The 17,463-nt window shown below is 46.0% G+C and overlaps 1 protein-coding gene across 1 annotated transcript in view; it reads left to right on the top strand.

Annotated features, from left to right (window-relative positions):
* Window positions 1-248: 248 nt before the first annotated feature.
* Window positions 249-17,463, top strand: part of LOC126334926 (glutamyl aminopeptidase-like) — a 431,383-nt gene continuing 414,168 nt past the window's right edge. The window contains exon 1 of the mRNA XM_049997648.1: window positions 249-614. Coding sequence (XP_049853605.1) covers window positions 274-614 — 341 coding nt within the window. The 5' untranslated portion in view covers window positions 249-273. The remainder of the gene's footprint in view (window positions 615-17,463) is intronic.

The following is a 17,463-nucleotide window of genomic DNA, read 5'->3' as shown; positions in this document are numbered from 1 at the left end:
GGCAGACAAGACACCTAGCAACGGTCCTGGACTGGCAGGTGCGTGCTCCTCCTTTTGTTAAAGGCCAGTTGAGTGCAGAAACGATGTACGGAGGAACTTGGAGTTAATTTATGCAGGAGTTTGATGTATTAGGTGGGCGCGGATAAGTATGTGAAGGGGCCGGCGCGATAAGAGGGCGCGTGGCGCAGCTGGCCGGCACCTGTTGCCGGCTACATAAGGCCGCGGCGGGCGCGCGCTGCGCCAGTGCCGGCAGCCCACAGTCCGCGGCCGGACATGACGTGCTCCTCGTTCCTGCTGGGCCACTGGCCCTCGCTGCTGCTGGGGGTGGCCGCCGCCGCCCTCGCCGCCTCCACCGTCACGCTCGCCGTCAACCTGGCCGCCGCCAACGCCGAGGTCGACCGCCTCTCGCAGGCCGCCGCCGGTGGGGCGTCCTCTGCTGCCACCACCACTACCACCACCACCACCACCACCACCATCGGTACCACCAGCTCCACCTCACACACCAGCGCCTCACCCACCACTGCCACGACCGCTTCAGAGAGTCAGCCGACAACTTCTCCGCAGCCAGAGGTCACCACTGACGCACCAGTCAACGGATGGGAAGGCACCTACAGGTAGGCTTACACTCTTCTCCTTCCCCTTTTACACGAACGGCTATTCTATATCGATCTGCTCCTCGGCTACTGTAGCCGTTAGAAGCAGATTAACTTGTCGCGAAATTGAAGTAGATACTTCCTGTGAGTTACTATGGGCAGATGTCATTGTTGGCAACCGGAATAAAATAATAATACCCGCGCGGCATTAGCCGAGCAGTCTGGGGCGCTGCAGTCATGGACTGTGCGTCTGGTCCCGGCGGAGGTTCGAATCCTCCCTCGGGCATGGGTGTGTGTGATGTCCTTAGGTTAGTTAGGTTTAAGTAGTTCTAAGTTATAGGGGGCTGATGACCTCAGAAGTTAAGTTCCATTGTGCTCGGAGCCATTTAGCCAACAATAGGATCCTTTTACCGACCTCCCAATACACGTGATTCAGTTACTGGAAGGTTCAAAGAAAACTTCAGTTTGATTTCAAACACGTACCCGACTCATACGATAATAGTTGGTGGTGACTTTAACTTACCCTCGATATGTTGGCGAAAATGCATGTTTATTTTCGGAGGTACGCACAAAATCTATATAAACGATTTGGGAGACAATCTGAGCAGCCGTCTCAGGCTGTTCGCAGATGGTTCAAATGGCTCTGAGCACTATGGGACTCAACTGCTGTGGTCATTAGTCCCCTAGAACTTAGAACTACTTAAACCTAACTAACCTAAGGACATCACACACACCCATGTCCGAGGGAGGATTCGAACCTGCGACCGTAGCAGTCGCACGGTTCCGGACTGCGCGCCTAGAACCGCGAGACCACCGCGGGCGGCGTTCGCAGATGACGCTGTCGTTTATCGAATAATAAAGTCATCAGAAGATCAAAACAAATTGCAAAACGATTTAGAAAAGATATCTGAATGGTGCGAAAATTGGAAGTTCACCTTAAATAACGAAAAGTGTGAGGTCATCCACATGAGTGCTGAAAGGAATTGGTTAAACTTCGGTTACACGATAAATCAGTCTAATCTAAAACCGTAAATTCAACTAAATACCTAGGTATTACAATTACGAACAACTTAAATTGGAAGGAGCACATAGAAAACGTTGTGGGGAAGACTAACCAAAGACTGCGTTTTATTGGCAGGACACTTAGAAAATGTAACAGACCTACTAAGGAGACTGCCTACACTACGCTTGTCCGTCCTCTTTTAGAATAGTACTGCGTGGTGTGGGATCCTTACCAAATAGGACTGACGGAGTACATCGAAAAAGTTCAAAGAAGGGCAGCATGTTTTGTATTATCGCGGAATAAGGGAGAGAGTATTACTGAGATGATGCAGTATTTGGTGTGGACGTCATTAAAAGAAAGGCGTTTTTCGTAGCGGAGAAATGTTCTCACGAAATTCCACTCACCAGCTTTCTACTCCGAATGCGAAAATATTTTGTTGACACCGACCTATATAGGGAGAAACGGCCACCACGATAAAATAAGGGAAATCAGAGGTCGTACGGAAAGATGTAGGTGTTCCTTCTTTCCGCGCGCTGTACGAGATTGGAATAATAGAGAATTGTGAAAGTGGTTCGAAGAACCTTCTGCCAGACATTTAAATGTGATTTGCAGTGTATCCATCTGGATGTAGATGTATATCTACTACCTCTGCCACATTGTCCTTCCACTGAGGTGACAAAAGTCGTGTCGAAGTATCGTGTCGGCCTTCTTTTGCCTGGCGTAGTGCAGGAACTAGACGAGACATGGACTCACAAGTCGTTGGTGGTCCCCTGCAGAAATATTGAGCCATGGCCCTCTGTAGCCGTCCACAGATGCGAAGGCGTTGCTGGTGCAGGCTTTTCTGCACGAACTGATCTCTCGATTATATCCCATAAATGTTCGATGGGATTCGTGTCGGGCGATCTGGATGGCCAAACCATTCTCTCGAATTGTCCAGAATGTTCTTCAAACCAATCGCAAACAGTTGTGGTTCGATGACATGGCGCGTTATCATCCACAAAAATTGCATTATTGTTTGGGAACATGAAGTCCATAAATGGCTGCAAATGGTCTTCAGGTAGCCAAACACAACCATTTCCAGTCACTAATCGGTTCAGTTGGACTAGATGGACCCAGTCCATTCAGTGTAAACTCAGCCCACAACATGCACAGTGCTTTGTTGACAACTTGGGTCCATAGCTTCCTGCCGTCAGCCGTTACCAAGTCAAAGCGGGACTCATCGGGCAGCCATCTATGGTCCAATCGATACCAGGAGAAACGCTTCAAGCGATGTCGTGCTGTGAGCAAAGGCACTCGTGTCGGTCGTCTGCAGCCATAGCCCATTGACGCCGAATTTGGCACACTGCCCTAAAAGATACGTTCTAAGTATGTCCCACATTTATTTCCGCGGTTATTTCTCACATTGTTGCTTGTCTGTTACAACTAACACCTCTTTATTGACAAGGGTTTTCAAATTGATTCCGTGATTCTAGATTTCCAGAAGGCCGTTGACATTGTACCACACAGGCGGCCTGTAGTGAAATTGCGAGCTTATGGAATATTGTCTCAGTTACGCGACTGGATTCGTAGTTTCCTATCAGAGAAGTCACAGTTCGTAGTAACAGACGGAAAGTCATCGATTAACACAGAAGTGACTTCTGGCGTTCACCAAGGAAGTGAACAAAAAGTCCGTATAAATTTGAAAACTGAATAAATCACGGAATAATGTAGATAGAGAGGTACAAATTGACTCACATGCTTGGAATGACATGGAGTTTTATTAGAACCAAAAAAAAAAATACAAAATTTCAAAAAATGTCCTACAGATTGCGCTTCATCTGATCAGAATAGCAATAATTAGCATAACAAAGTAAGACAAAGCAAAAATGATGTTCTTTACAGGAAACGCTCAATATGTCCACCATCATTCCTCAACAATAGCTGTAGTCGAGGAATAATGTTGTGAACAGCACTGTAAAGCATGTTCGGAGTTATGGTGAGGCATTGGCGTCGGATGTTGTCTTTCAGCATCCCTAGAGATGAAGGTCTATCACGATACACTGGCGACTTCAGGTAACCCCAAAGCCAATAATAGCACGGACTGAGGTCCGGGGACCTGGGAGGCCAAGCATGACGAAAGTGGCGGCTGAGCACACGATCATCACCAAACGACGTGCGCAAGAGATCTTTCACGCGTCTAGCAATATGGGGTGGAGCGCCATCCTGCATAAACATCGTATGTTCCAGCAGGTGTTTATCAGCCAGGCTGGGGATGATAAATGAAATGTCGTGTGACGAGGGCCTCCCGTCGGGTAGACCGTTCGCCTGGTGCAAGTCTTTCGATTTGACGCCACTTCGGCGACTTGCGCGTCGATGGAGATGAAATGATGGTGATGACAACACAACACCCAGTCTCTGAGCGGAGAAAATCTCCGACCCAGCCGGGAATAGGACCTGGGCCCTTTGGATTGACAGTCTGTCGCGCTGACCACTCAGCTACCGGGGGCGGACGCTGGGGACGATTCGGTTGTGTAACATATCGGCGTACCTCTCACCCGTCACAGTAGCAGTTACAAAACCAGAATCACGCATTTCCTCGAAGAAAAAAGGCCCGATAACGGTAGATGTGGTAAATCCAACCCATGCCGTGACTTTCTCGTTGTGCAATGTGAGTTTCTACGACATTTCTAGGATTTTCGGTAGCCCAAATTCTGCAGTTGTGGGCGTTGACAGACTCTCGCAGCGTGAAATGAGCTTCGTCGGTCCATAACACGTTACTCAACCAATCGTCATCTTCCGCCATCTTTTGAAACGCCCCCCAGGCCGCAAATGCCCTCCGCTTCACTAAATCGCCAGGTAACAGTTCATGATAACGATGGATTTTGTACGGATAGCATCGGAGGGTACGCCTAAGTGCCAACCAATGGAATGCCGGTGCGACGTGCGACTGCACGAGCGCTGACTTCCCCGTGCAGAGACGAACCCGCTACAGTCTCCATTTCTTCCTGAACTGTCTCAGCAGCATTACGCCTTGTGCTCGGTCGGCCACTACGGGGTCTATCGTCTAAACAACCCGTGGCTTCGAACTCCGAAACCATTCACGCCACAGCTGCATTTGTCAACGGATCTTTACCCTTTCGAATCCCCTTCCTATGGCGAAAGGATCGTAACGCTGAACTAACACATTCCCCATTCTGATAATACAGCCTTTTCAGGTAACGTCAACATGCTGCGACTGCTGGCGCATCTGATTCTCTCTCTCATTACAGCTCCTTTTATACACGACTGTCATGCGCAGTCACTGACGTTTTGCTATCCAGCGCCATCTGTCGGACATTTTGTGAACTTTTGTATTTTTTTGGTTCTAATAAAACCCCATATCATTCCAAGCATGTGTGTCAATTTTACTTCTCTATCTACATTATTCCGTGGTTTTATAGTTTTCAAATTTATACTGGCTTTTTGATCACCCGCTATATAAACAATTAGGAGACCACCTGAGCAGCCGTCTTAGATTCTCTGCAGATGACACTGTCGTTTATCGTCTAGTAAAGTCATTAGAAGATCAAAACCAATTGCAGTTTAGTAAAGATATCTATATTGTGCGAAAATTGGCAGTTGAGTCTAAATAATGGAAAATGTGAGGCTACCCACCCGAGTGCTAAAAGGAATTCGTTAAACTTCGGTTACTCGGTAAATTAATCACATCCGTCCGTCCTCTTATGGAGTACCGCTGCACGGTCTGGGATCCTTACGAGACAGGATTAACGGGATACATCGAGAAAGTTTAAAGAAGAATAGCATCTGAGTACAAATAACAGCTCCACCAAAGCATTGCTCTTTTATACCTTGTGTACTCGTTAGTTGTACTACCGCGAAATAGGAGAGAGAGTGTCACTGACATGCTAGAGGATCTGAGGTGGGCATCATTAAAATAAAAGCGTTTTTAGTCGCAGCAGAATCTTCCCACGAAATTTCAGTCACCAATTTTCTCCTCAGAAAGTGGAAATATTTTGTTGGTGCCGACTTTCATAAGGAGAAACTATCATCATAATAAAATCAGTTCTCACGGGAAGATTTTGGTGTTCGTCTTTCCCGCGCGCCCGGCCGTGGTGGCCGAGCGGTTCTAGGCTCTACAGTCTGGAACCGCGCGACCGCTACGATCGCAGGTTCGAATCCTGCCTCGGGCATGGATGTGTGTGATGTCCTTAGGTTAGTTAGGTTTAAGTAGTTGTAAATTCGAGGGGACTGATGACCTTAGAAGTCAAGTCCCATAGTGCTCAGAGCCATTTGAACCATTTTTTCACGCGCGGTGATCGAGATTGGAATAATAAGGACTTATTGTGAAAGCGGTTTGACGAACTGTTTCCCAGGCACTTGAGTATGATTTGCAGAGTATCCATGTAGATGTAGATGTACGCAGACGCTGCTGCTCTCGGTCGTTAAGTGATGCCCGTTGGCTTGTTCAAATTGTTCAAATGTATGTGAGCACTATGGGACTTAACAGCTATGGTCATCAGTCCCCTAGAACTTAGAACTACTTAAACCTAACTAACCTAAGGACATCACAAACCTTCCCAGTCATCACGTGCCCGTTGGCCACTGCGTTGCCTGTGGTGAGAGGTAACGCCTGAAACGTGGTACTCGCGTCGCAGTCTTGACACTGTGTATCTCGGAAAATTGAAATCCCCACCATTTCCTAAATGGAATATCCCATGCCTCTAGCCCCAATTACTATTCCTCGTTCAAAGTCTGTCAATTCCTGTCGTGCTGCCATAATTGCGTCGCAAAACTTTTCGCTTGTATCACCTGAGTACTAATGACAGCTCCACCAAAGCACTGCCCTTTTATACCTTGTGTACGCGTGTAGGTCGCCATCTTTAGTTGTCCACATTGCTATTCCATCAGTATATACTGAGACAACCTAGTCATGACTAGTGTTTTTTTCTCTTACATGCGTGGATGAACAGACATAAATGCCGACTGAAACTTGTTCAAGATTAATTCTCAATAAATACGCCGAATGTAAATATACAGGTATCAGCTGTGTTACGTATAGATGTTCTACCTATTAATGCAGAATGAAAATTTGTGCAGGACCGGGAGCCGAATCCGGACTTCTTGCTTATCTACATCTACATCTACATCTACATGGACACTCTGCAAATCACATTTAAGTGCCAGACAGAGGGTTCAACTAACCACCTTCACAATTCTCTATTATTCCAATCTCGTATAGTGCGCGGAAAGAATGAACAGCTATATCTTTCCATACGTGCCCTGATTTCCATCATTTTATCGTGGTGTTCGTTCCTCCCTATGAAGGACGGTGTCAACAAAATATTTTCGCATTCGTAGAAGAAAGTTGGTGATGGAATTTCGTGAGAAGATTCAGTCGCAATGAAAAACGCCTTTCTTTCATGATATCCAGCCCAAATCCTGTATCATATCAGTGATACTCTCTCCTACATTTCGCGATAACACAAAACGTGCTGCCTTTCTTTGAACTTTTTCGATGTACTCCGTCAGTCATATGTGGTAAGGATTCCACACCGCGCAGCAGTATTCTAAAAGAGGACGGACAAGCGTAGTGTAGGCAGTCTCCTTAGTAGATCTGTAACATTTTCTAAGTGTCCTGCCAATAAAACGCAGTCTTTGGTTAGCCTACCCCACATCGTTTTCTATGTGTTTCTTCCAATTTAAGTTATTGGTAATTGTAATACCTAGGTATTTAGTTGAATTTACGGCTTTTAGATTAGACTGATTTATCGTGTAACCGAAGTTTAACGAATTCCTTGTAGCACTTATGTGGATGACCTCACACTTTTCGATATTTAGGGTCAATTGCCGCTTTTCGCACCATTCAGACATCTTTTCTAAATCGTTTTGCAATTTGTTTTGATCTTCTGATGACTTTACTTGTCGATAAACAACAGCGTCATCTGCAAACAACCGAAGACGGCTGCCCGCGCGACCGCTACGGTCGCAGGTTCGAATCCTGCCCCGGGCATGGATGTGTGTGATGTCCTTAGGTTAGTTAGGCTTAAGTAGTTCTAAGTTGTAGGGGACTGATGATCTCAGCCCGCATCTCGTGGCCGTGCGTTAGCGTTCTCGCTTTCCACGCCCGGGTTCCCAATTTTTGAATACAGTCTTAAATTTTTTCACAGAAATAATCTTTATTATCATAGTAAGCAACGAACTGGCAAAAAGCAATCAATAGTTTGAAAGTTGTGGTTTTATTTTGGAACCACTGGGGACATAGAATTTGCAACCACCTATCATTTCATGAGATATATTTGAAAGCAGTTTTGCGGTTTTCCTAGATACAACCCCATATCTCGAAACTTCTGTGAACTAATAATGCCTAAAACAAATTACAGTCCTAAATAAGAACCAAAGCTTTGCCTAAAATGTAATAAATGTATATCTTCAAGTGCATAATGTCCAGTGCTTTCATTTCGAAACCACTCTAAGCAGCAATAGTACAAATTCAAATTTACGTTGCAATAACTTTAAAGGTACTTACTTTCACTGTCAATGATCTCAGTATGAACACTATAAAAAACCTCGTGCCACTACCTCCTTCGGTCACGTAGCACAATCTCTGCAATGATTGTTGCTTTGAACGCTGTGACGTTTCAGTGCACTACATTCGTAGAAACACCTCAGTGTTCCACTAGATGTCTATGTTTCGAGAAAGGAGCCGGTACTTCAAAAACATTAATAAAGTGGTGGTTCCTGGCAGAAACCACTGGCACTCAAAGGGTTAACCACTATCCGTGTACACCTCCCGTGGGCTGTGGTAAAGGGATGTAGGCAATGTCACATTTGGAAGTTTGGGTCGGTCCCGGTGGTCTCAGATAGCCGAATGGTTAATGTGACTATTCACTATAAGCAGGAAATCCGGATTCGAATCCCATTTGATCCTAAATATTCATATGTCACCAACATGCATTATATGTGTACCTAACATATCTGATGCCTAGATATTCGCATTCAGGGAATTTATTCCGAATTAGTGTTTATTTCGTATACTCGGCACCAAAATTGGGTAAATGTTTGCGAAAGGCCGCCCACGCTGTAACCCTGAAGTATACGAGCATGGTAATAACGCCTGTCACAAACGGCCATGGGAAGTTATGATGATCGAACAGCTGATGTAACGATGTTTTCGTTTCGATCTCGGGATAAATATTAAGTATTCAAGGTAACTACACTCCTGGAAATTGACATAAGAACAACGTGAATTCATTGTCCCAGGAAGGGGAAACTTTATTGACACATTCCTGGGGTCAGATACATCACATGATCACACTGACAGAACCACAGGCACATACACACAGGCAACAGAGCATGCACAATGTCGGCATTAGTACAGTGTAAATCCACCTTTCGCAGCAATGCAGGCTACGATCGTCTCCCATGGAGACGATCGTAGAGATGCTGGATGTAGTCCTGTGGAACGGCTTGCCATGCCATTTCCACCTGGCGCCTCAGTTGGACCAGCGTTCGTACTGGACGTGCAGACCGCGTGAGACGACGCTTCATCCAGTCCCAAACATGCTCAATGGGGGACAGATCCGGAGATCTTACTGGCCAGGGTAGTTGACTTACACCTTCTAGAGCACGTTGGGTGGCACGGGATACATGCGGACGTGCATTGCCGGTCTAGGAATGGTAGAACGATGGGTTCGATGACGGTTTGGATGTACCGTGCACTATTCAGTGTCCCCTCGACGATCACCAGAGGTGTACGGCCAGTGTAGGAGATCGCTCCCCACACCATGATGCCCGGTGTTGGCCCTGTGTGCCTCGGTCGTATGCAGTCCTGATTGTGGCGCTCACCTGCACGGCGCCAAACACGCATACGACCATCATTGGCACCAAGGCAGAAGCGACTCTCACCACTGAAGACGACACGTCTCCATTCGTCCCTCCATTCACGCCTGTCGCGACACCACTGGAGGCGGGCTGCACGATGTTGGGGCGTGAGCGGAAGACGGCCTAACGGTGTGCGGGACCGTAGCCCAGCTACATGGAGACGGTTGCGAATGGTCCTCGCAGACCTCACGCCCCACGTGTTGAGCAATTCGGCGGTACGTCCACCCGGCCTCCCGCATGCCCACTATACGCTCTCGCTCAAAGTCCGTCAACTGCACATACGGTTCACGTCCACGCTGTCGCAGCATGCTACCAGTGTTAAAGACTGCGATGGAGCTCCGTATGCCACGGCAAACTGGCTGACACTGACGGCGGCGGTGCACAAATGCTGCGCAGCTAGCGCCATTCGACGGCCAACACCGCGGTTCCTGGTGTGTCCGCTGTGCCGTGCGTGTGATCATTGCTTGTACAGCCCTCTCGCAGTGTCCGGAGCAAGTATGGTGGGTCCGGTGTCAATGTGTTCTTTTTTCCATTTCCAGGAGTGTACAAACTTTACTCACTAGGTCCTAAGAGTGTGACGAAACTGACTTTTCGGAGAAAAAAACTCTTCGTTTGCAGGGTCAAATACACGCAAACACGTCATAAATAATTTAACACTGAGTTTTCATTAACATCTTTCGTCACACGTTTGTGTTTATGTCATTGATATATGGGGCGATTGTAAGTAAACTTCGGTACTTGAGCCAGTATAGACGTATATTTGGCTTTCGGAGCAAAATTATTAATAATATTCCAAAATACACAATGCAAGAAGTGCTGTATATATCAATAAAAGAAACTTTAATCGGCGGAAAAAAGCATAAACTGGAGGCAGGTAATTCGTATCATTTAGTCACCACAACCAACATTCTTATTTGAAACGAAAAGGTTACTAACATATCATCATAAGACGAGGAAATGTGCTATATGCACTGATAAGCCAAAAAAATTATGGCCACCTGCTTAATAGGTTGTTTGTCCGTAAATTTAGAAATTGTTGTAAGGTCTTATGGGACGAAACTGCTGAGGTCATCGGTCCCTAAGTTTACGTACTACTTAATCTATCTTGAACTAAGTTACACTATGAGTGAGGACTCGAACCTCCGACGGGGGGAGCCGAGCGGACCGTGACTAGACACCTCAGACCGCTCTCGTCTTCCCCGCGCTGCTCTGTTTGTCCGTCTTTGGAAGGAAATATATCACTGATTCTGCGTATCAGGGATCCAACAGTTTGTTGGTAGGTATGTGGAGGTATATGGCGTTATACGCACAGGTCATGTAATTCGCTTCGCGTAAATAACGGGCAGCTGATTTGCGTACGTGGTGACTGCGCCCGATAGCTACCTGGATAGTTTCCACAGGATTCGCATTAGGCAAATTTGGTCCCCGAGAGATCAATCTGAGGTCAGTATAATGCTCCTCAAGCCACTGTAGCATGGTTCTGGCTCCGGGATATGGACAATTATACTGCTGAAAGATGACATGAAGCATGATCGAGTGCAGGTGGTTCGCAGCTGTCAGCGTGTCCTATGCAGGCGCAGGATTACGTCTCCCATAGCTTAATACTGCTCCTTCATCCATGGCGTGCTGCACGTTTCGAGCCGCCGTTCACCTCTGTGACGGTGTTCGTAGAGACGACCATTGACCTACTGTAACAAAAGTGTGATTCACCGAACAGCCAACACTTTCCCATTGACCGACGATCTAATCCAGATGGTCCCGTGCCCAATGCAATCGTAACTGACGATGTCATTCAATCGGCATGAGAACATGTAGGGGCGATGTGCTGCAGAGATCACTGTATTGTAAGGAAAGCGGTGTGCTCCGGACCACTTGTGCGTGCACCAGCATTGTGCTCTTCTATCCTGCTTTACATAACAGACAAGCCTCCGAACCCCCCATTCTGTGAAGAGTCGCGGACGTCAAACCATTTAGCGCCTACTGGTAGATGCTCTTTCCGTAGATGCTCATCACAGTAGCACGTGACCCTTCGACCAACTTCGCCATTTTGGAGATATTCGTTCACAGGCTCCGCGTGAGAATAATCAGCTCTTCGTCAAACTCGCTTATCTCAGTATACACTACTGGCCATTAAAATTGCTACACCAACAAGAAATGCAGATGACGAACGGGTATTCATTGGACAAATATATTATACTAGAACTGACATCTGATTACATTTTCACGCAATTTGGGTGCATAGATCCTGAGAAATCAGTACCCAGAACAACCACCTCTGGCCGTAATAACGGCCTTGATACGCCTGGGCATTGAGTCAAACAGAGCTTGGATGACGTGTACAGGTACAGCTGCCCATGCAGCTTCAACACCATACAACAGTTCATCAAGAGTAGTGGCTGGCGTATTCTGACGAGCCAGTTGCTCGGCCACCATTGAGCAGATCTTTTCAATTGGTGAGAGATCTGGAGAATATGCTGGCCAGGGCAGTAGTCGAACATTTTCTGTATCCAGAAAGGCCGGAAGGCACCGGCAATATGCGGTCGTGCATTGTTTGTTGTTGTTGTCTTCAGTCCTGAGACTGGTTTGATGCAGCTCTCCATGCTACTCTATCCTGTGCAAGCTACTTCATCTCCCAGTACCTACTGCAACCTACATCCCTCTGAATCTGCTTAGTGTACTCATCTCTCGGTCTCCCTCTACGATTTTTACCCTCCACGCTGCCCTCCAATGCTAAATTTGTGATCCCTTGATGCCTCAACACATGTCCTACCAACCGATCCCTTCTTCTAGTCAAGTTGTGCCACAAACTTCTCTTCTCCCCAATCCTATTCAATACCTCCTCATTAGTTACGTGATCTATCCACCTTATCTTCAGTATTCTTCTGTAGCACCACATTTCGAAAGCTTCTATTCTCTTCTTGTCCAAACTAGTTATCGTCCATGTTTCACTTCCATACATGGCTACACTCCAAACAAATACTTTCAGAAACGACTTCCTGATACATAAATCTATATTCGATGTTAACAAATTTCTCTTCTTCAGAAACGCTTTCCTTGCCATTGCCAGTCTACATTTTATATCCTCTCTACTTCGACCATCATCAGTTATTTTACTTCCTAAATAGCAAAACTCCTTTACTACTTTAAGTGTCTCATTTCCTAATCTAATTCCCTCAGCATCACCCGATTTAATTTGACTACATTCCATTATCCTCGTTTTGCTTTTGTTAATGTTCATCTTATATCCTCCTTTCAAGACACTGTCCATTCCGTTCAACTGCTCTTCCAAGTCCTTTGCCGTCTCTGACAGAATTACAATGTCATCGGCGAACCTCAAGGTTTTTACTTCGTCTCCATGAATTTTAATACCTACTCCAAATTTTTCTTTTGTTTCCTTTACTGCTTGCTCAATATACAGATTAAATAACATCGGGGAGAGGCTACAACCCTGTCTCACTCCTTTCCCAACCACTGCTTCCTTTTCATGCCCCTCGACTCTTATTACTGCCATCTGGTTTCTGTACAAATTATAAATAGCCTTTCGCTCCCTGTATTTTACCCCTGCCACCTTCAGAATTTGAAAAAGAGTATTCCAGTCAACATTGTCAAAAGCTTTCTCTAAGTCTACAAATGCTAGAAACGTAGGTTTGCCTTTTCTTAATCTTTCTTCTAAGATAAGTCGTAATGTCAGTATTGCCTCACGTGTTCCAACATTTCGACGGAATCCAAACTGATCCCCCCCGAGGTCTGCATCTACCAGTTTTTCCATTCGTCTGTAAAGAATTCGCGTTAGTATTTTGCAGCCGTGGGTTATTAAACTGATAGTTCGGTAATTTTCACATATGTCAGCACCTGCTTTCTTTGGGATTGGAATTATTATATTCTTCTTGAAGTCTGAGGGTATTTCGCCTGTCTCATACATCTTGCTCACCAGCTGGTAGAGTTTTGTCATGACTGGCTCTCCCAAGGCCGTCAGTAGTTCTAATGGAATGTTGTCTACTCCGGGGGCCTTGTTTCGACTCAGGTCTTTCAGTGCTCTGTCAAACTCTTCACGCAGTATCGTATCTCTCATTTCGTCTTCATCTACATCCTCTTCCATTTCCATAATATTGTCCTCAAGTACATCGCCCTTGTATAAACCTTCTATATACTCCTTCCACCTTTCTGCCTTCCCTTCTTTGCTTAGAACTGGGCTGCCATCTGAGCTCTTGATATTCATACACGTGGTTCTCTTCTCTCCAAAGGTCTCTTTAATTTTCCTCTAGGCAGTATCTGTCTTACCCCTAGTGAGATTAGCTTCTACATCCTTACATTTGTCCTCTAGCCATCCCTGTTTAGCCATTTTGCACTTCCTGTCGATCTCATTTTTGAGACGTTTGTATTCATTTTTGCCTGCTTCATTTACTGCATTTTTATATTTTCTCCTTTCATCAATTAAATTCAATATTTCTTCTGTTACCCAAGGATTTCTAGCAGCCCTCGTCTTTTTACCTACTTTATCCTCTGCTGCCTTCACTACTACATCCCTCAGAGCTACCCATTCTTCTTCTACTGTATTTCTTTCCCCTATTCCTGTCAATTGTTCCCTTATGCTCTCCCTGAAACTCTGTACAACCTCTGGTTCTTTCAGTTTATCCAGGTCCTATCTCCTTAATTTCTCACATTTTTGCAGTTTCTTCAGTTTTAATCTACAGGTCATAACCAATAGATTGTGGTCAGAGTCCACATCTGCCCCTGGAAATGTCTTACAACTTAAAACCTGGTTCCTAAATCTCTGTCTTACCATTATATAATCTATCTGATACCTTTTAGTATCTCCAGGGTTCTTCCACGTATACAACCTTCTTTCATGATTCTTAAACCAAGTGTTAGCTATGATTAAGTTGTGCTCTGTGCAAAATTCTACCAGACGGCTTCCTCTTTCATTTCTTAGCCCCAATCCATATTCACCTACTATGTTTCCTTCTCTCCCTTTTCCTACACTCGAATTCCAGTCACCCATTACTATTAAATTTTCGTCTCCCTTCACTATCTGAATAATTTCTTTTATTTCATCATACATTTCATCAATTTCTTCATCATCTGCAGAGCTAGTTGGCATATAAACTTGTACTACTGTAGTAGGTGTGGGCTTCGAATCTATCTTGGCCACAATAATGCGTTCACTATGCTGTTTGTAGTAGCTTACCCGCATTCCTAATTTCCTATTCATTATTAAACCTACTCCTGCATTACCCCTATTTGATTTTGTGTTTATAACCCTGTAGTCACCTGACCAGAAGTCTTGTTCCTCCTGCCACCGAACTTCACTAATTCCCACTATATCTAACTTTAACCTATCCATTTCCCTTTTTAAATTTTCTAACCTACCTGCCCGATTAAGGGATCTGACATTCCACGCTCCGATCCGTAGAACGCCAGTTTTCTTTCTCCTGATAACGACATCCTCCTGAGTAGTCCCCGCCCGGAGATCCGAATGGGGGACTATTTTACCTCCGGAATATTTTACCGAAGAGGATGCCATCATCATTTAATCATACAGTAAAGCTGCATGTCCTCGGGAAAAATTACGGCTGTAGTTTCCCCTTGCTTTCAGCCGTTCGCAGTACCAGCACAGCAAGGCCGTTTTGGTTAATGTTGCAAGGCCAGATCAGTCAATCATCCAGACTGTTGCCCCTGCAACTACTGAAAAGGCTGCTGCCCCTCTTCAGGAACCACACGTTTGTCTGGCCTCTCAACAGATACCCCTCCGTTGTGGTTGCACCTACGGTACGGCCATCTGTATCGCTGAGGCACGCAAGCCTCCCCACCAACGGCAAGGTCCATGGTTCATGGGGGGCGGTCGTGCATTATCCTGCTGAAATGTAGGGTTTGGCAGGCATCGAATGAAGGGTAGAGCCGCGGGTCGTAACACATCTGAAATGTAACGTCCACTGTTCGAAGTGCCGCCAGTGCGAACGAGAGGTGACCGAGACGTGTAACCAGTGGCACCCCATACCATCACGTCAGGTGATACCCCAGTATGGCGATGACGAATACACGCTTGCAATGTACGTTCACCGCGATGTCGCCAAACACGGATGCGACCACCGTGATGCTGTAAAAAGAACCTGGATTCATCCGAAAAAATGACGTTTTGCCAATCGTGCACCCAGGTTCGTCGTTGAGTACACTATCGCAGGCACTCCTGTCTGTGATGCAGCGTGAAGGGTAACCGCAGCCATGGTCTCCGAGCTGATAGTCCATGCTGCTGCAAACGTCGTCGAACTGTTCGTGCAGATGGTTGTTGTCTTGCAAATGTCCCCATCTGTTGACTCAGGGATCGAGACGTGGCTGCACGATCCGTGACAGCCATGCGGATAAGAAGCCTGTCATCTCGACTGCTAGTGATACGAGGCCGTTGGGATCCAGCACGGCGTTCCGTTATTACCCTCCTGAACCCAACGGTTCCATATTCTGCTAACAGTCATTGGATCTCGACCAACGCGAGCAGCAATGTCGCGGTACGATAAATAGCAATCGCGATAGGCTACAATCCGACCTTTATCAAAGTCGGAAACGTGATGGTGCGCATTTCTCCTCCTTACACGTGCCATCACAACAATGTTTCACCAGGCAAAGCCGGTCAACTGCTGTTTGTGTATGAGAAATCGGTTGGAAACTTTCCTCGTGTGAGCACGTCGTAGGTGTCGCCACTGGCGCCAATATTGTGTGAATGCCGTGAAAAGCTAATCATTTGCATATCACAGGATATTCTTCCTGTCGGTTAAATTTCGCGTCTGTAGCACGTCATCTTCATCGTGTAGCAATTTTAATGACCAGTAGTGTATTTTTCCATTTGCATTCCTCTCTTCGCTAGGGTGATCCCCCATCCGAGTCTGCTGGGTTACATACTTTTGTTACCTCGTCACCTGCCCACAACGCCACCAGGTGGCATCCAACATCCCGGTGGCCAGTGGCCATAATGTTTTGCCTGGTCAGTGTATGTGAGGGCTGGAACTTCAATGAACGCAACTATTTACTACCAACTTATACAAAATACGCACATCTTTTGCTGCCCTTCAGAATAGTCACCAGCTTTGTGTATAACCTATCGTCAGTCATGTGGGACTTGAAGTATATGCTTAGCAGCGTCGATTGCGATAACAGACGAATTTCTGTAACAGTTCTGATGCTGTCCATTTTTGGAACCAGCTTAGAGGAAGAAGCGGCGACGCTTTCTGCAGGATCCGCGCATAATTTTGCAGCACAGTGCTCTGGCGCATATGGTGAAAGTTGTGACCGATGGGGCTGGGTAGTGCCGTAGCACCCACGACACTCCCTGGGCTTAAGCCCTTGTGACTTCAACTTGATTACGGAAATTAAGAAAAGACTTCATGGCATTCGCCTCAGAACTGTTACAGGGATTTGTCGGGCAATGGACCGGCCCACACGAACTATTAACACATTTACCGCTGCTGAGGGTGTCCTACGACTTCGACGTCACTGGCAACGGGTTGTACGCAATGCTGATGATCACTTCGAAGAACAGTGTTACCGTGAAACATGTATCTGTTTTGTTGTAGATACACGTTTGCCTCTCTTAACCCTAGAACACTAAAGGAGGAAAAACACTACACATTTTATTCAAAGGAAGTGTCATAACTTATAGGTTATGCATTGGTTAATAACAGTTTTTAGATCTCCAGTGGTACGCGACTTACCAAATTACAAAATGTCCTGTAGTGTACCCTACTACTATCGTAAATTTTACAAGGGTTTAGAACTCTACGGTTAATGGTCCAACTCTGCTATGTATAACGGAAACGCCAATATGTGGCAAATGCACAATTTGAAGGACAGGCCGTACAAAAAATGCAATTATTTCGTATGTTAGAATGAAGACTCACCTAGATCACTACTGTTAACTGGCCGTAGCAAACTATTCTCCAGCTGCCTGCCTCTAACAGCGATGTGGGAACGTATTGCCAATACTTGCTTTATGGCGCGAACAAGCGCAAAACGTGG

This window comes from Schistocerca gregaria, chromosome 2 (assembly GCF_023897955.1).
Source record: "Schistocerca gregaria isolate iqSchGreg1 chromosome 2, iqSchGreg1.2, whole genome shotgun sequence".
Taxonomy (NCBI): Eukaryota; Metazoa; Arthropoda; class Insecta; order Orthoptera; family Acrididae; genus Schistocerca; species Schistocerca gregaria.
Note: the sequence above shows the minus strand (reverse complement) of the source record. Positions and strands in the feature narration are given on the sequence as shown.